Genomic DNA, 19,272 nt, shown 5'->3' with positions numbered 1-19,272 from the left:
TCGGGGATAATGGGATGGAGAGCCCAAGGCCTGGAGGGAGACAGGGGTCCCCTTTCCAGCCCTCTTTCCACGCATGTTCCTCTTCTAAGTCCCCATGAATCTGGCCCTGGTCCTTTAGGGCAGGGGTCTCCAACCCGCACATGCTGGCTGGGGAATTCTGGGAGTTTGAAGTCCAAAGGTCTTAAAATTGCCAAGGTTGGGCCCTTTAGCTACGGCGCCCTCCTGCCATGCCAGCCTTCCTTCCTTCCCCAGATTGTTCTTCAAGCAAACCCTTCCAGCCTCCCCTTTATTTATTTATTTATTTTGTCAACAATATACATAAGCATCACACAAAATGATTCTATAGTATATAAACTATATAAATATATATATATATATATATATTTAATATATATATAATATAATAATATAATATAAATATAATATTTAATATAAAAATATATGAAGTATATATAAATTCCTTGTGTGTCCAATCACACTTGGCCAATAAAATTCTATTCTATAGTATATAAACATATATATATAAGGAAATATAAGGAAGTATAAGCATATATATATAAGAAAAAACAATAGGATGGGAACAATAGGCACGTTTGTGCTCTTATGCACACCCCTTAAGTCCCCTTAGGAATGGGGTGAGGTCAATAGTAGAAAGTTTTTGGTTAAAGCTTTTGGGATTTTCAGAAGAGACCACAGTCAGGTAATGTGTTCCAAGCACTGATAATTCTGTTACAGAAGTCATATTTTCTGCAATCTAGATTGAAGCAGTTAACATTAAGTTTAAATCTATTGGTTGCTCTTGTATTATTGCAATTGAAGCTGAAGGAGTCTTTAACAGAAAGGACATTACAATAGATGATTCTATGAGTTAAACTTAAGTCTTGTTGAACGTGATGGAGTTCTAAATTTTCTAACCTAGGATTTCAAGTCTGGTGGGATAAGGTATTTTGTTGTTTTCAGAGGAATGGAGAACTCTTCTTGTAAAATATTTCTGGACATGTTCGATTGTATTGATGTCAGAAATGTGGTGAGGGTTCCAGACAGGGTGGGCTTTGCAGGTGGATTTGGGCAGGGAGAGACTCAAGGAACATTCCATGTTGCTTTCTGAAGAGTTTGATCAATCTTTTCTCTGATAACATTTGTGTTGTAAGTCAATTTTACAAACTTTAAATTTTTGAACATCTGTTCAAAAATGGTGAACACCCTCAAGGAGTTTTACTTTTGGGGGGTGGGGGTGAGAGACAGCCTGTAATTCCAAAGTCTGAACATAAAAGGAGAAAGAATGGGCAGAGAACCCCCCCAAACTGTGACACCCACAGCTGAGCCGAGAGAGCCACGCATAAGATCTCATTTATTTTAGAAACCTGTCTTAATAACAAAACTGTATCAAAGAAATGGAAGATTATTAATTTACATAAATAATTATGGGCCACGAGTCTCCAGGCGCCCAAATCAAAGAGCAGAGTATGAAACAGGTGATGAGGACAGAAAAAGACCCTTGAAATTATCCCTTTGGGGCACAGCAAAAGGCAAATATCAGCCCAGACCTTCCTCTTCCAACTGGCTGGCTGTGGGGCAGCCCCAGAGAAGAGCTGGTCTTGGCTCAGCTGCTGCTTCGAGGCATCCCGTCTTCCCCCAGGAGATGGCAGCTCCCATCGTCCACAACCGATGGTCCTGGGCCCGGCTGAACCAAGAGAAAAAACAAAAGGGGAAGAAGTGACACAACAAGCAAACGTTAGGGGAAACAATGCTATAACTGTCAGTTGCATTTTATTGCTTGATATATTGATAATATTTAACGACTGTTATCTATCTGAACAATGAGCGAAGCAGTGTAAAAAGCATTCCAAATACCCAAACACTTTCTGCAAGCTTTCCTTATTTTCTTATATCCATCTGTATTTAAATGGTCAGATCTGGGGGGAGGGGAGGCAGGGGGCTGATCATTAGGCTAAAAAAATAAGCTCTCCCAAATGCTGGGGGGGGTGTCAGAGAGCAGGGTGACCCACATGGATAACTCCGGAGGGTTAACACACCTGGAATTAGATTAAAACAAAACAAAACAGGAGCCTAACCCCATACCTCTGCCCCACTTCAGCCCATGGGTTCTAAGTGTTTTTAAGTGTGAGCAAATATTGGCTTTTCTTTGCAGAACCAATAAGCAAGAAAAGGGGCAGGAATGTTGCTCTGGATGGGAACTTAGCACCAGCATTTGGAGGGAAACTGGCTTCTTTCTTTCCCAGAAGGAAGTTAATGAGGCCTTCAGAGACGCTTCAACCCAATAAAGGAGAATAACGTGTTTTCCCCAAAATAAGATCCTGTCTTATATTTTTTTGAACTCCGAAATAAGCTCTTGGCCTTATTTTTGGGGAGGTCTTGTTATCTGGGGGCATATGGAGCAAGACGGGGCTCCTCTTGCCATCTTACCTGATTTCCAGCTCTGTGTTTAAATATTTTCAGGGGGAGGCTTATTTTAGCGCATGTGCTCAAAAGCCCAATTGGGCTTATTATCAGGGGAGGTCTTATTTTCAGGGAAACAGGGTATTTGTAGCGCTGGTTTGAAATGAGGGGTCCCTGGTGCTCTCTGAGCTTGGTGGTTTTCTGGCAGACTTTTCATTATCAGTGCTGTAAGGAGTTTTGATAGCAAACTCCACTCCACTCCTTCGGGAGATAGGGCGGTATATAAATACGATTAATAAATAATAAATAAAAAATAACAGCACTGATGATGTTACCTAGTTTGGTAATGAAATGTCTGCAAGAAAACAACCAAGTTCACAAGGACCCCTCAAACTTCATCCCAAGGTTCAATGAAGAGCCAACAAAATGAGAATCTGTCAGGCTGAGAAAGGAAGCCAGTACTCGGATGGACAGAGCCCCCTCTCTGCCTGCTTTTCCCCCAAACACCTGGCAGGGAAGGTGCCCTCGTGTTTGATGCCCCGTGGCAGTACCAGGCCGGGCCCCTACCTTGGTGATCAGCAGGTACCGGACAGCTCCTGGGATAGGATCCCGAACCACCTCCGCCAGCAGCTCCTCCGAGGGATTCGCTGCCTTCACGGGGAGACCTTTAAGAAACCTAAGAGGAGAGGTTGAAGGGAAAATCCTCGGGTTAACATTTGTGCCTATCCCGACCTCGGTAAGGGAAACATAAATTCCTGTTAATGTGGGGTTTTTTTGTTTTTATATTTGTGTTATTGCAAGTCAGATAGTGTGATGGGCAACGTATCAATCTAACAACAAAGAAGTGATTAAAGAAAAAAGAGCTGGGGCTGAAGGAGCCAAAACCAACGCAGCGAAATCTGAAGAACATTTTCCTAAAGAAAAGAGTGTTTTGATATTTGCAAATGGCTTTGAAGGAGCCAAAACCTCAACATTTGTTTTTTAACAGAATCCGTCCTTTTATTTATTTATTTATTTATTTTATTAGATTTTGGGAGTCTCCAACAAGCTTTGATAACTGCTCCCTCTGGGTAGTTATGGAGATTCCCAATTACCAAAAATAAATATGTCGCCACTTTTGAGTTTGCCCAAGTGGTGAAATGTAAACTTTGTTACTACTGGCTCTGTGGGCGTGGCTTGGTGGTGGGGGTAATGTGACTGGGTGGGCATGGCCAACTCCTTATTTTTACTTTTAAAAGCATTTTTTCTACAACCTCTTCGGCCGAAGAGGGTTTAAAAGCCTCTGAAGATCCCAGCTGAGCCGCGCAATCATCGAAGGCTTTTTTTTTACTTTTAAAAGCATTTTTTCAGCCAAAGAAAAAATGCTTTCAAAAGTTAAAAAAAAAAAGGCTCTGATGATCGTGTGGCTCAGCTGGGGTGGTGGGGAGTTTTGCTACTGGTTCTCTGAACCACCCGCTGCCATCGCTACCAGATCAGGTGATCCAGTCTGAACCGAGAGCATTTCTCCCCTGGTTTGCCCTATGGTTTTTCAGCACACATCACTTAGATTATTGTTTTGACAGAAAAGTGGCTATGGGATTAACAAAGTATATATATTGCACTAGTACCACGGAGTTCATATTTTTCGCATAGAACAGTTTCCTGCCAGGAGTGTTTGGGGTGGCTCTTCTGAGGAAGGAATCTCTTCAAATATCAAGAAATAAATTGTTTAAAGCAAAAAAGAAAAAAAAAGGAGGGATTAAAGACCACTTTTGTTAGTTTTTAAAAACGATTTGGGGACTGTTTCAGTGGGCTCATGGCGTGTTATTCTGACAAATAAGCAGGAAAGCTGGGCTCACTCACTGGTCTCCGTTACTCTTGGGGGGGAAGCTGCTTTGAACCACCCCCACAAATTCCTCCAGTGTCTCATCCAGCAGGAAAAGGACAGCATTAGGACCAGCATCGAACGTGTAGGCCACCTGTCGGCAAGCACAGCATCAGAAAAAGATAAAAGAAGATGGAATTTTTTTTTCTATATACATACACACACACACACACACCACACATACATATATACAAATATATATATAAATAATACACATGGACATTAGACAGTGCTGTCTAATGCCTATGTGTAATCACACTTGGCCAAATAAAGAATTTGATTCGATTTGATTTGATCCTTTGACCAGCTGGCCAAAGACGAGAATTGCCAGGCTGCCCCAAGGGGTCCCCATCCCGGCACTGCAGTTCCCCTCATACTTTGGTTTTCCCGTGGTGGGCGTTGAAGCGGTGGACCAGGGCTATCACTTGCTTGGAAGTGTCGTTGAGGTAGAAGATGGGCGGGAAGGTGTCCAAGCAGGTGGCATGGAACTGGTTGCTGTCCTTCATGGTGAGCTGACCGAAGGCCTCAAAATCCCTCTGCTGGATGTGGTGGGCCATCTGGGCCATGCGCTCCGGAACCACAGCCTCGGCACGGTGCTGGAAGAGGAGAAGAAGGCTTCCAGGAAGAGACTGGACTGCCATTTGTCAGAGGGTCTCCTGCTTGGGTGGGGGGGTTGGACTAGATGACCTACAAGGTCCATTCCAATTCTGTGAATCTGTTAATTAAACTACTGTGGGGGCTTAAGGGAGCTTAACATTATATATGTAACGAGTGGGGGAAGGGACCTCAGGAGAAAGACCGTCACAGAGGTGGGGGGCCCAAGGACCCCATAGGCGGGGCATTTCCAGGGCTTCTGATGGGGTGGAAGGGAAGCAGCAATCTGGGAAAGGCTCCAAGAGGGACATGGGTCGGGGGGGGGAGGGGGGCTATGCGTCTCCTACCTTCAACAGGAGGCTGGTCTTTACACTGGTCTGCATTCCGGCCGTGCTGCCCACCACCTTCTTCTCTGCACTCACCTGCCGTGGAGGGAGGAGGAAGAGGAGCCATGGGGGTGGGTGCAGGAAGGCCTTCTGCCTCCCCCAACTCCCTAAGCAACCGGGCCTGCCCAATCACTAGGCAGCTACGGTCTCCATAGCAGGGACCCCAGACTCACCACCAGGATCAAGATCCGCAGCTCTGGCCAATGCGTCTCTGGCGCCACCTGTTGGGCCACGCTGTCTTTGCCGTCGGCATCGTCCCCCATCACCCACTGCACGAAGCCCCCAAACATACTTCGGCAGGCGCTCCCAGAGCCCTGGCGAGCAATTTCAGAAAGGTCCCCCTCCACGCCATAGAGCTGGGCCAGGGTGTAGACTGGAAGAGAAGCGAGAAGGCAGCCAGTTCCACAGCAGAACTTCCCTCAGGGCCATGCCGTTAGGAGGCTTGGAGGCAGAACTCCCCAAACAAAACCTGTGGCATATGGGAGATGGAGTCCAGCCCAGATTAGAACTGGCCGTGGCAGTCCTTGAGAATGGGATCAGCAGGCTGGCGCGATCCACAGAGCACACCGTGCAGTACGGAGAAGAGCCCAAGGATGGCTTGGTGGAAGCACCTTGGAGGGGGCTAGAGCAGGGGCGAAATGTTCCCGGTTCAGACCGGATCGCCCGAGCTGGTAGCGATGGTGGCAGGTGGTTCGGAGAACCCGTAGCAAAAATCCCTGCCCCCCCCCATGTCCAGCTGAGCTGTGCGATCATCAGAGGTTGTTGTTTTTTACTTTTAAAAGCATTTTTTTTGTCAGCCAAAAAAATGCTTTTAAAAGTAAAAAAAAAAGCCTCTGATGATCACACAGCTCAGCTGGGATTATCAGAGGAGCCTTTTAAAAGCATTTTTTCTACAACCTACAGCCGAAGAGGTTGTAGAAAAAATGCTTTTAAAAGTAAAAAAAAAAAAACTTGGCCACACCCACCCAGTCACATTATCCCCACCACCACCAAGCCACACCCACAGAACCGGTAGTAACAAATTTTACATTTTATCCCTGGGGCTAGAGGGGTCTCCTGGAAGCAGGAATGGCTGGCTGGACTTTAACCGGCAACCCCAGCCCAGATGCCGCGAAACCGCCATTTCTGGCCTCAAACTCCCCCCCCCCTTTCTGTCTGTGGCCGCCACTCCTTCCCAGCCACAACAAGGAGCCAAATCACAAGACCAGAAATCTCGAAGACCCCCGGTCTGACCCCCAAGGCTCCACTGGGACCAGCTTCACTTACCCAGGCAAGCATAGCCAGCAGCAGAAGAGGCCAAGCCCGCCGCAGTGGGGAAATTGTTCTCTGAGGCTAGGTGGACTTTGTAGTTCAGGGGAGGGGGGTCGCCCTCATCACCCCCACTTCTCTCGCCGTGGCGCTTCCTAGCCAGACGACGGACTGAGAGAGAAAAGGGAGCTGAGGTTGCTTGTGGGAAAAGAGACAGAAACAGCCAGCCCTGCAGGGTCGGTTTGGGTTTGTGCTAAAGTCTGCAATCGGCTGGGGAATTTGTCACAAACATGGTTAAAGATTTCCACTCTGCTGTGTCTCACCCAGCAACTATTATCCTGAATGTCTAGATAATAGAGGAGGCTCTATGGAGGGTGGGGGCAGGGGTTGGGTTCCTGAATTGGTCAAATACCATAATAAAGTTTGCTACTGTTACTACAGAGAGAGGCGTTTTTAAAAAAACTATTATTATTCATAATAAAAGCATCAGATTATGCAGCATCACTCTCTGCCATCCATAGCAAGGCAGCTCCAGGCTACGTGGCCATCCATCCTTGGGTTGCAAACGAAACATGCCCTGCTCGCTTGTGCTCAGTCCTTCAAAACAAAGAATCGGAAACATCATGAATTCAGAAGCCCAGCTGAACGGCCCTGCGCTTACTTTCCCGCAGGCAAGACTGGAGACGGGGGTGTTCGATATCAGCCGGCTCCCCGTTCAGCCAGAGGCGGTCCTCCGTGAAGTCCCGGCTGAGGGCGGCTGTGGTGGTCGTTTTCAGCTGCAAAAGGAACAGAAGCCACGGTGGGTCACAACTCTGGCCTGGAGCAACTGTGAGTAAGCCTACGAAGCATCCGGGCCTTACTTCCATGAATCAACCCTCACTGGATTATCCCATTAAGCCACTGGTTCTCTTTTAGTGGTTCATTAGTGAGGGCATCTATCACCTGCTTCCAAACATTGAATAAAGTGGCAATCGCAACAATAGGGCAGCCAAAGTGGGAAGCTCACAGAAATGAACAAGGAACAATAGCAGAAGCAGCCTTAACAATATTTTCAGTTAAAATTCCCACTGTTAAGGAGGTTTTCAGTTGTCCTAAAGCCACAGAGCTTCCTTCAACCACGTTAAGTCTGCTGGCAGAAGTCGGTCACCCCAAACAAAATGGGTCTCCTGTCTGGGACCAACCTGATCTTGGTGCAGGGTGACGCTGAGGGATGAATTAATAGGCAGGATCAGCTTTTCGTCACGTTTTCCCCCTGCACGAGGAAAGAAGGACAATGTTTGAACCGGGGACAAACTGAGCATTGGAGGGCAAGTCACTGAATCTGCCATGGATGGAGAACCTCATAAATCAGGAGACTGACAGAGCTGCTCCAACCTGTTTTCTCGGTTGCCAGCAGGCTGGCCTTTAATTACAGCTTGCAGACAAGCCTATTATTTGTGAAGGATCTTCCTCCCTCTCCTGATCTACCAATTCGGGTTTACCGTGGAAAACCAGATGTTCCACATATTGCTTCAGAGGCTACGGGTACATTCCACAAACAAATACTCGGTGGATCTGCTTCTAAATAAAAATGCAGAGAACTGCAAGCCGGTTCATTTCAACCGGGCTCACATCTATCTCCCTCTAGCCAATTCATCCTGTGTGCTCAGATTCAGGCACATTTCTTCCTTCTGAAGGAGGTATAGAAGTTTGCAGCCTAAGACATCAGTTTCTCCCTATTTTTATTTGGCACTCGTGTTTGTAAGAGCAATTGCCCCCCTTTAAGCCTTCTGCAAGAAGGCTCGTTTTATTTGGGGGGGGAGGGGAATAAAGTTGTCCCATCATCTATTCCCACTCCTTGCTCTTCCTGAGCCCTAGATTCAGTCCTCCTTGGGGTTCCTGCAGGGAAAAGTGTTTCACCATAACAAGAGCAAAAGCCTCTTGGAGCCCCCTCGATCAGCTGCCCCCCTGCCCCCCCCCCCAGGCTGCGTTTCCACCTCCTGATCCAACCTGCAGCTCTGACTGGGGATCTCCTGGTGGTCTCCCATCCAGGCCGCCTTAACCACCACCAGCCCTCCTGGAAAACCGCCTCCGGGGCCTCCACTCAGCTACTCACAGTACTTGACCACCGCGATGTTGACCGGCGCCGTGCAGGTGACCAGAGCTGGCCGCTTCTCTCCGGCCACGGGCAGATTCATGGTTGCGGCTGCTGCAGGGACCTCCGCCGGTTGATGCCGCTGCTCCCCTCCTCAGCAGGACCCCGGCCCGGCCTGCGCAGCCCTCGCGCTCCCGTCCCAGTCCGCCCAGTCCGCCCAGTCCGCTCTTACTGGGAGCGGAGCCCGCAACCCCCCCTCCTCCTCCTCCTCCTCCTCCCACACACGTGTCTCCGCCGAGGTAAGCGATACGCCCCTCTCCCGCCATTGGCTCGCGCCGCTCCAGCTGGGGCCGCGCCGCCCAATCAGCGCGCTCCCCGCCTCCTCCTGCCGCCGCTCTCAGCCAATCGGAGCGAGTCGGACGATGAGGCCGCCGGCTCGCCTCATTGCAGGCCGGAACCTTCGGGCGTCCCTGGAAGCGGGATCGGTTCCCCACTCGGGCGGCTTCCCGGGTGGCACCGGCGCCGTCGCACGAGAGGCAGAGAGGCCCCCACCTGGCGCGCATGCTCTGTTGCGTTCGCCCCGGCCGGGCTCTTTTCTGCAGCCAGACGCGGCTTTATTTTTTGTCTCCCCTTTTCCGTGTTGCGGAGGGTCGCGGCGCCGCTTCTTCCCCGCTGTGGGGCGTGCAGCGGGGCGGGGGGCTGGCGGGGGGCTTGCAGGGCGATGCGGAGAGGCGCCTTTCGCCCTTCCCAGCCCCGGGCACGGCGGGCGGGCGGGCTGCCTGCGAGGCTGGAAGCTCCGGTGCGAGGCGCGGCTCCAGCGTCCCTTCCGCCCTTTGTCCCAAAGGGGCTTTTCCCCCAAAAGGCAACTGGACTTTCTTGGGGTTTTTCCCCCCTTGAAAAGGTTCTTGCATCCCGCAGCTTCCTGGGTTGGAAGCGAAACGTCTTCAAGGGGGGGGGGGAAACCCCATGAAATCCAGCCGCCTTTTGGGGGGAAAAGCCCCTTTGGGACAAGCCTGACCTGGATGGCGGAGACTCCCCAGTTTGGCTTTTCGGAGCTTTCCTTCCTTTCCTTCCTTCCCTCCCTCTTTCTCTCCCTTTCAAGCCCTTCCTTCCTTCCTTCCCTCCTTCCTTCCTTCCGCGGGGCTCTTCCCGAGGGGACCCTGAGCGTCCTTTCCCGCGTGGGGCCAGCGTGGCAGCCGCGCGCTTCCCTCTCGGGGCTCCCTCCTCCCCACCCTGCGAGGGGTCCGCGGGGGCCACCCTGATCCCCGCCTGCCCACGCGAGGCGCCAACCTGCGGGGCCACCTGTTGAAAAGCAAGGACCTCGCGTGGCGGGGGGGGGGGCTGGCGGGGGGCTTGCAGGGCGATGCGGAGAGGCGCCTTTCGCCCTTCCCAGCCCCGGGCACGGCGGGAGGCTGGAAGCTCCGGTGCGAGGCGCAGCTCCAGCGTCCCTTCCGCCCTTTGTCCCAAAGGGGCTTTTTCCCCCAAAAGGCAACTGGACTTTCTTGGGGGTTTTTCCCCTTTCAAAAGGTTCTTCATCCCGCAGCTTCCTGGGTTGGAAGCGACACGTCTTCAAGGGGAAACCCATGAAATCCAACCGCCTTTGGGGAAAAGCTTTGGGACAAGCCTGACCTGGATGGCGGAGACTCCCCAGTTTGGCTTTTCGGAGCTTTCCTTCCTTCCCTCCCTCTTTCTCTCCCTTTCAAGCCCTTCCTTCCTTCCTTCCCTCCTTCCTTCCTTCCGCGGGGCTCTTCCCGAGGGGACCCTGGCCGTCCTTTCCCGCGTGGGGCCAGCGTGGCAGCCGCGCGCTTCCCTCCTCGGGGCTCCCTCCTCCCCACCCTGCGAGGGGTCCGCGGGGGCCACCCTGATCCCCGCCTGCCCACGCGAGGCGCCAACCTGCGGGGCCACCTGTTGAAAAGCAAGGACCTCGCGTGGCGGGGGCGGGGGGAGAAAACAACTCTCCGCCCCCGCGGCTTTTCCACCTGCTCGGCATCCCCGGCGCGAGCGGCACCCGGGCGGGGGGCAAGGCTCGGTTCCACGCGGAGCGCCCGGCCGTCTATAGATAGAAAGAGCCGGCCTATTTCTGCCTTGCTTGGCCCCCGGGGCCGCAGCGACTTCCTCAGCCAGAGGCGGCCACGGCTATTTCTGGGGGCTGGCATTTAAGGGGGAGGGCTGCTTTTCCATTTGTCATGGGAAAAAGAAACTTGAGCTGGAAAGATCTCGGCACCCATAAGCCAACCCTCCTCCTCTCCCGTTTCAAAGCTACACTCGATGTACCTTGGTCCTAACCCAGACCCCGTAAATTAAGGTCATGGCACTTTTCTTAGACGGGAGGTGTTCCCCATTCCGGATAATATCAGGGCCTGCCCTTGTTATCTTGTCCCAGAGAGCAGATCCTCCATTGCACCTCCAACCAGGAAACACCAGGAAGATTTTAGAGAAGAATAATTTCCAAAGTTCTATATTATATAAAAGCGTCCATTTACACCAGAACCCGGTAAGAGTCACTTGCTTGAGTTGGGCAGTTATAGAAATTGAATAAATAAAAGAATAAAATAAGCATGTTTATATCATTATCACTTCCTCTCTGAAAGAGAGTTTCTAACCAGTTCCTAACCATCAAATCCACTCCTGTTCCTAACCATCAAATCCACAAATGTATTTTCTTGGGTGAGAAACCTTTTTTTAAAAAAAACAAAAAAAAAACCTAGGGCGTCAGAAAGCCTTACCTTATTTTATCTTACAAATGTGAATGGAAATGGGATTGTATCTATATTTTCATCAATCAATATGATTTGTACACCATACCTACCATATTTGCTCTAAGTACCATTTGTACTATAAACTACTATTGGAAGACCTAAGAACCAGACTGGAGAAAAATCATCATGCAGAAAATCTATCTATATGTTCACTAAGAGTTGGCTGTGATTGCTTGATCTGAGACGAGGGAGTCGGCCAGTTTTCTTCTTGGCCAACTTTTGTGGACCAAGAAGGAAGCAAAACAAGGGCCCAGATGGTGCCTTCTGTGATTCCTGCTTTAGGCCGCCTAAGCAGAATGGAAAAACGGACTCATTCATCTGATCCTCACATTCCCTTCTCTGCTGGCATATCGGCAGGTGGGGATCTCGAGTCCCCACCTTTGCCTTGCTGCTATATTTACCAGCACTTTCCATCTGCTGCAAGTTAAGAGGGAAAAACATTTGGCTTATTTTAGAAGCAGCAACATACTTTCCTGCTCTGGCCCTCCTCACGACAGGTGGAAGAGCTGTTTTTAGAAGTTTTGCAGCTCAAAATAGTGCGGAGTTTACAATGCGGCTTGCTTTAGGCATCTTAGAGTCCTATTTATGCTCTCCGGCCACGGGGAAGGCTATAAATATACCTGTTGCTTCCCTGCTCTGCCAGGCTGACCTCACTGCTGCCTACAAGTTGCACAAACATCCCCCACCTTAGTAGGGTCTTTGATAGCAACAAAAGCATGGAAACGCTCCAGATGTTCTCCTGGGCAAAAAAATGGGGAAAATGCTCACGTGAGTGAGTGAAAAAAGCTGATTCCACTGACAAACTTTTCCGTGAGGAAAAGTAACCAGGCAGAATTTTTCTCTGGATTTTGGGGCCCATTTGGCTTTGAAATAGTCCATTGAGAGTACGGGCAAAAAACTTGATTAACATGACCTTTTATTCATCATTAAATATTGCTAGTAAGATCTTTTTTAAAAACGGACCCCTCTTGTCCTGTTAAAAATGATAACCTGGGGATCACCTTGGAGGGGGAGGCTCTGGGGATCTGTGCTGTGCCCTTCACTCCTGTACCAGAGAAATCACACACTGGGACCCTTCCTCTGAACGCAAATTCCTTCCAGGGACTTAAGAACTGACACCAAGCGTGGAGTCCAGAAGAAAATGAAAGGGGGGAAAACAGGCTGCCAAATGTCACCTGCTTAATTTTATTTTTGCTCCATGGGTTACACAGGCCTGTGCCAGAGACAGAAAGATCACAGCACACGTCCAAAAAAAATCAGCCAGTTGACATTTGGATGCTCTGGGAAGCAGGGCATCCCATGCCTGCAGGCAGACGGTGGCAGGCAGAAAGGAGTGAAAGAAATACTCTGCCTTCAGCAGAGACCAACCAGATCCTTCCAAGAAATTCAGGGCGGAAAAAGCAAACTTCATCTAAGAAGACCAGCAAATATCTACATGCAGTTTAGTCAACCTAAGAGTCCTAGATCTTTTTTTCATGCTAACTGCTCCAAACTCCTACTCTGCTAGTCACACCTTTGCATTCAATTAAAACCCCAGTTGGGGCCATTCAACATGTTAGCAGATTTTTTTCAAAGTATTCCTGAGATTTGGTGTTATAGCTCATCCAGTCAGTCTCCTTTTTCTTAGCTTAACCCTGCCCTCACCCAAAGGGGCAAAGACGGAAGGATTGCTGGAGAATCAAGAAAGACTCCCCCTCTAACCCCTCAGGAAGACCCTCCTGAGCTTTCCCCCTGAATTCTGTGAATGGGCTGCCTTCCCTGGAGTGGATTTGGCTTGGCCAGAGAAGATCCTACTAAGCAACCCTTTCTCCAAGTTGATTAGAGAGAGGCCCCTATGTTGTCACTCCATACACCAGGTAGACCTCCCATCCACTCTGGCAAAGGATGGGAGAGATACATCAGCATCCAGAAAAGCCATAATAAACTCAGGCCAGAAGTGGGAGGTGAGCGGCTTTTAATGCCAAGATTAGCAGACCAAATCAGACAATGCTTTGGTGTTTCTAAGCGCCTCTCCAGCATGGGGCCAGGAAGGAAGCCAGTTGGGGAACACCGTCTCTGGTGCTCAAGCGACAAAACCATCCTGGATCCCAGTAGATGCCGTCGCACCAAGACATGCTGTCCAGGTAGATTTACAGGAGAGCAATTCACAGAAGGAATTTAAAATCATCTGAGGACACAATTCCTTTTACTTCTTTATTTGGAGTGAAGGTACACACAGTCAGATAACCGATTCCTGCTGCAGGATGCAACCAGCCTCCAGATTGCAGGTCTTCACTCATCCAAAGCTTCTCCTGCTGAGGAACAGCCATGTTCTCTCTGCCAGACTCAGGTGGTTGTGGCACAGGAGGCAGCCTCCTTGTGCCGCAAAAGCAGTGACATCCGGGAGAAGGTCTTTAAGCAGGTACAGCACTGGTACCTCTTGATCTCCGAGTGCGTCTGCAGGTGGGCACGGAGGTTGGAGCGGTCGGCAAAGGCTCGGCTGCAGTGGGAGCAGGAATAGGGCTTTTCACCTGGGAAGGAAGGCAGACAGGTGAGCCCAGCACACAGGGGCAGGGGTTGGGTGCCAACTGGCCCAAAGAAAGCCTTACGTTCATTTAATGACCACCACAAAAAAAGTTTGTAAGTTGGGTTGGTCACTTAGGTGACCTGTTTTATGACCTACAGCTGTGATGGACAGTGTCCATTACAGTTGTAAGTTGAGAACTACTTGTAGATGCACTGAATGCTACCAAGACCAGAAAGGTTGTGCTACAAAAAGAGGCCCACATATCTAATTACAGGTAGGTTACATACCCTATGCTGAAAACTGGGGAACACTCCATAAAGCAGGGCTGCACAATAAAGTGTCCTGGCTGATAAGAGAATCCAGACATTTGTGCCTAATCGAGAAATCTTTAACTTAGCCAGTGATTGTGACATCGCTATAGGGGTGTCTGGTTTCTGGTGACCACAGATTTTGGTCACAAGGACTATTCAATTTCAACAACAACAAAAAGGTAAAAGCATAACCCAGATATTCACTCTCACTACATATGAAGCCTAGAATCTCTTTTTAAAACCAGGATTTAAACATGGCTCATGCTATTTAGCAGCACTGGTGATTTTCTGAGTAGACCCCCACTGCCCTGCAGGGAAGGGCAAAGAATCCAGAGTCAGAGATTGACAGGAGAGGCAGAATAGGCCAATGATCCATTATAAAAATCTTTGGATGAACTTGGGTGCACCAAAGCTGCCTCTGCTCTGCAGGACTGCTGTAGTGATGCCATTCTGGGTCTCTAGAAAACAACTGTGCTGCATATACAACCTTCTGTACACAAGGTTGCACTCCAGGCTAGGTTGCATTGCAGCAGCGTGCAAGGCCATTTCCCCTTGTTTCCTCTGATATTTCACTCTCACCTGTGTGTGTCCGGATGTGGCCCTGTAGCAACCAAGGCCGGGAAAAGGCTTTGCTACAAATCTTGCACACGCAGGGTAGCGTATGAGTCCGGATGTGCATTTTGAGGGCCCCCAAGCTGGTATACCCCTTGTTGCAGTATTTGCAGCTGAAGAACCTGGTTGTTGCTGCGGCTTGCGGCTTGCAGTGCTGCTGCTGGTGCCGGGCAAGGCCGGAAAACGTGCTGTAGGGCTTGTGGCAATCCAGGCATGTGAACCTCTCCAGGGGGTCAGTCCTCACACCAACCTCGGCTGGCAGCTGCTGTCCTTCTGCCTCCACCAGGTGGCCCAGACCAGGGCACGTCCTCCAGGGGAGCAGGCCGAAGGCTGGTGGGAGATTGAGGTTGTTGGGGTTATCCCGAAGAGGGGTGGCTGATCCCCGGCTGCCTCCAGCCTTCTCCCCACTTTGGGGGTTCAAGGTGAGCTGCACTTTGGCCTCCCGGCTCTGCAGAAGAGGGGGGGAGAGGCTTGCAGGAGCAAAGCTGTGGCTCCTCAGAGGGCTATGTGTAGCCTCCTGGATAGAAAAGGAACATGTCATCCAGGTGTGACTTGGCCTGTTGCATTCTGGGGATGGAAACAACACAAAAGAAGTTGACCAAAGTGGCATTCCTGCCTTCCCTTCTAGATGTCTATGGAGATTCTCCGTCCTCCAGGCCATGGTTGTCCCAAAGGTGCTTTTTCAAGAGGCAGCTGGACTTTCTGGGAAATCCAATTCTGGTAAGTTGCCTCTTGAAAAAGCACCTTCAGAACTTCCCTTCTAGACCCCTCCAGACACTTTTCCTTAACCTTCCGCACAAAAACTTGCAAATGGAAACTTGCTCAGCCTGCAAATGTAGAGTAAATTTGGCTCCTGCGATTTCAGAGGATGCCCATCTGGCTTTCTCAGCAGCCTCTGAAAGCAGTGTCTATGTACCAGTTCCTGCTTTAAGCCTTAGCCAAGGTCAACTGCTGCCCGTCCTAACATCTGCCCGGGGTGCTGAGCATGAGTCGGGAGACCTTTGTTAAACACCTTATATCTCGTAAACTCTATTCTTAGGAAAAATATTTCTGCTTCTTTTATTCTAAGCAAGCCGTTTCCTAGCTTAACTTATCGCCACCGCCTGCACGCCTGGCTTTGTTCCTAAGAAGTGAAAACAAAAGCTGCGTAAAGCTAAGCGTGGTGCTTTTACCCATTTCCAGGGCTCTCCCCTCGGAACAGACACCTCTCTTTGTGGCTTCTTCAGATGAACATCTTTGCAGGCAGGTGAAAAAACAGAGTAATAAACTCACCAGGTCAAAGAATTGCCTTTTATTAAAAAAAAAAAAGCCAAGATCCAAAATGCGCACGGAGGCCAGCCCTAGCTGAAGCCTTGCTTGGATGTGCCAGGGTGGTATCTCTTGGAATAATATTCTCAAGTCCCTCTTGTGACTGTTATAAATCACCAAAGAGAAAGCACTTGGAATGTTTTAAATACCTCCAGGCCACCCCACCACACACCCTCTCTGGTACACAGGAAAATAATCTACATTCCAGATGAATTTGCATTCTTTTCCAGGGTTTGAAAAAGTGAAGGGTAAATGCCAAACAGACTGCCCTCCTAGAAACGTTTACATTCAAGAACACTGACGGGCAGAGGCTATGTGGGTGGGGTGGGTAGGAGCCCCAGCTTCACCAATGTAGGGGTTAAAGGATGGCTGGCCAGCCCTTCTGTTGGGCAGCCCACAGGAGTTCAAGCCATCTTCCATGCATGTAGCCCAACAAACAGAGATCAAACCTAGCCTTTCTTGGACTCTCCCTAAACCATTAGTAACCTTGGAGCACCTCACCCTCTTTCTCCTCTTTGCAAGCTCTCTCAGTCGGAAACTGCCAACTCTTTGTCAATCAAGAATCCCCTGACTGTGCACTACATTTTTAAAAATGCCTGATTTTTCTGTTCTGCTTCACTGAGTCTTCCAGAATTCCTCTGCTGCTGAGTTGAAACAGTACTCGGTACTTATCTTTGAGTCAGCATAAATTTACAACAGGAAAACAATGTTGTTTCTTTGCATGCAGACACCAATTTTAATACACACACAGGCAGAATTAAGAATACTAATAAGAATACTAATGCCTAAATCCAACAGGAAAAGCAGAGAGGGAAAAGCAGAAAAAGGCCAATTTAGCCATTGGCAGAGGAGTGAGGCTGGAATGTGAGTTCAAGCCCCGCAACAGCAATAGCAATGGAACAAACTCACAAAACAACCCGTCCTGGCACTGTGGGCTGTACAACAAGGCACGCGCTGTTATTTTGGAGGCTGCCTCTGAGCATGTGCAGAGGTGATCTAGATGTGGAAGAATTGCCACCGCGTTCAAGGTTAGGGCACTGAACCTACTTCATTTACCTACTTAATTTGTCTCCCTTTTTGTTTAAGAGGGAAAACAGCCTCGGTTGATGAAGTTCCCCGAACGTAATTTGGATCTTTGGATCCGTTGCTTGTAAGCCGAGTTGGGGCAGATGCCGGCTTCCCTCCTCCGCCACAGCATCTCTCTTGCCCGTTTCCGCTCGTTTCTCTAACTAAAACCTTCCATCTGTTGTCGCTTCTCCTCGGAGAAACTCCCGCCTAAGAGGAGCTGCGGTGCCGGGAACAACTCCGGGGAAGCCTCCAAGCCCCGAGAGCGCAGCCGGCAGAGTCCCGGCAGGAAACCTCTGGCGCGGCCAAAGACTGCAGGAGAAGCGAAGCGGAGGAAACTCCAGCGGCTCCCGGCCTCTGGCAGCTCTCCGAAGGGCTGGGGGGACCCCCTCTTAAAGGGGAGCCTCGCAGCCAGCCACTCCCGCTTGGTCAGAAGGAAGAGCCCCCCGCTCCGCCTCCAGGGTTCTTCTGCGGGACGAGCAACACGGACACCCTCGAGCTGCGGAGCGCCCGCATAGGACCGGACCGTGGCGGGGCCGTCTGGGCACGAAGGCAGGCGGAGGGACTGGCGGGGGCGCCCCAAAGCCCGTCGGAGCTGCCGGCCGGCGGGGTGTCGCTTACCTTGACGGCTGGTCTCCAGCTGGCCGTAGTTGGGGACGCGGCTGCTGCGGGGCTTCTTGACCAGGAAGGAGCGCGGCATGGCTGGCGGGCGGTGGGTCTGCCGGCCGGGCAGGTGGATAAAGCCGCGGCCTCATTAGCATGGTCCCACCGCCAGCCAACCGCCGCCCGAGGGCTGTCCGGGGCCTCAGCCGCGCCGCCCCTTCCTCGGCAGGTGCAAAAGGCCGGGCTGGGGGAGAGCCGCACTTAGGGTGGGGAGACACCTCCCCGCCCTCCCCGGCAGGGCCCAGGTCGGTCCCGTCGTATGGGCGGAGAGCCAGACCCCCCCCCCCGCCCTACACTTTTAGGCAAAGGAAAGGAGGCGAGTCTGAAGGACCGGCGCAGGATGGGGAGGGGGGGCTCTGGGGAGAGACTTCTGCAGCATCACAAAAAGAGCATGGACAGAAGAGTCGAAGTTTTGCACGGCTTCCTCACAGGATGATGCATCGAGAGAAGTGCGGAGGGTTTTGAGGATACCTTCCAACCGGCATCCAGCACTCAGATGGATGGAAAACTGGACTCGGGGTCCCGTCTTTGGCACTGATTTGTATCAACTAAGGTAACAGGACTGTGGTAAATCCTGGGGGCTGAGGGCACTTGAGTTTGGGCTAACATTCCAATATGTTGCATATCCTGCAAAACCCTTCCTTACCTTTTATGTACACGTGGAGACAAATTCCTTGTGTGTCCAATCACACTCGCCCAAGAAAAAATTCTATTCTATTCCAAAAACCCCTTGCAATCTGCTCCATCAAATTCCAGAGATTCAGAACTCCTTGGACTGGCACTGAAAGCAGGGTAGGGTGGGTTGCTTGAAGTTGCCACAGCCGAGATCCGAGAAAGGCAGGGTGGGAATTGCAGCAGGAGCCCATCCCAACTAGCTCACTCACCTGGCCACAGAATTCCTCTTCTTCCAAGTTTCTTCTTGGAGAACCAGCCCAGCCCTGGGCTTTTTTCTTCCCCTGCTTGCTCAAAAGGGGGATGAAAAGGGATTTTTGTCTTTTAGTTCCAAATATCAATCAGAGGTTGTTTTTAGGAAGAGCGCTCCTTCTGCATCACAAGGGTCAGCCAGCCTTCTATTATCCTTTTACTCCCTTGCAACCCGAGAGCTTTCTTTACGAGACCTCCCTTTTGGGCAGGGGAAGAGAGGGGCATCTCTGCCAGCTGTTCCTCAGAGCCTTCTGCTCCGGAGAGCTTACAGTCCTGCAAGATGTGGCAGCTTTTGGGCAGGATAGGAATTTGATACCTACACCACTACCCACGTGTATTTAGTTGGGGGGCACAAGAGCTGTAGGTGGAGGTCCTGAGGTTGGGGCTTGGTCCCTCAGAGTGAGCTTCCTCCTAAGCACAGGTGGGCCCCGGGTAGGCTTGGGTGACCCAGAAATGCTGCCATCTCCAGCAAAGCTACTCTTGGTGGTGGTGGGGGGAGGGCTTCTCCCAAGGGAGCACAGCTGGAGGGGCTGAAGAGGGTCCCTGACCTACAAGGGG

General features: G+C 50.6%; 2 protein-coding genes across 5 annotated transcripts; both read right to left on the bottom strand.

Annotated features, from left to right (window-relative positions):
• Positions 1-462: 462 nt before the first annotated feature.
• MVD (mevalonate diphosphate decarboxylase) lies at positions 463-8,814 on the bottom strand. Its single transcript, XM_058155137.1, has 10 exons — positions 8,588-8,814; positions 7,674-7,744; positions 7,154-7,268; positions 6,511-6,663; positions 5,418-5,617; positions 5,206-5,280; positions 4,642-4,860; positions 4,243-4,358; positions 2,968-3,076; positions 463-1,684 (listed from the first exon to the last, which is right to left on the bottom strand). The coding sequence occupies exons 1-10, from the start codon at positions 8,667-8,669 to the stop codon at positions 1,604-1,606; spliced, it is 1,221 nt and encodes a 406-aa protein (XP_058011120.1). The 5' UTR covers positions 8,670-8,814; the 3' UTR covers positions 463-1,603.
• A 4,679-nt stretch (positions 8,815-13,493) lies between these two features.
• On the bottom strand, positions 13,494-17,964 carry SNAI3 (snail family transcriptional repressor 3). 4 transcript variants are annotated; one of them, XM_058155149.1, is made up of 3 exons: positions 17,749-17,964; positions 14,722-15,084; positions 13,494-13,835 (listed from the first exon to the last, which is right to left on the bottom strand). In XM_058155149.1, exons 1-3 carry the CDS (start codon positions 17,825-17,827, stop codon positions 13,651-13,653), a joined length of 627 nt encoding a protein of 208 aa, XP_058011132.1. In that variant the 5' UTR covers positions 17,828-17,964; the 3' UTR covers positions 13,494-13,650. The 4 variants fall into 4 exon arrangements, with proteins under 4 accessions (XP_058011132.1, XP_058011128.1, XP_058011130.1 ...); XM_058155145.1 differs by having other exon boundaries at positions 14,722-15,321; positions 17,749-17,960; XM_058155147.1 differs by lacking the exon at positions 17,749-17,964 and adding an exon at positions 17,119-17,640 and having other exon boundaries at positions 14,722-15,321.
• Positions 17,965-19,272: the final 1,308 nt, after the last annotated feature.

This window comes from Ahaetulla prasina, chromosome 12 (genome assembly GCF_028640845.1).
Source record: "Ahaetulla prasina isolate Xishuangbanna chromosome 12, ASM2864084v1, whole genome shotgun sequence".
In the NCBI taxonomy this organism is placed as follows: Eukaryota; Metazoa; Chordata; class Lepidosauria; order Squamata; family Colubridae; genus Ahaetulla; species Ahaetulla prasina.
This window is presented reverse-complemented; position numbering and strand designations above follow the sequence as displayed.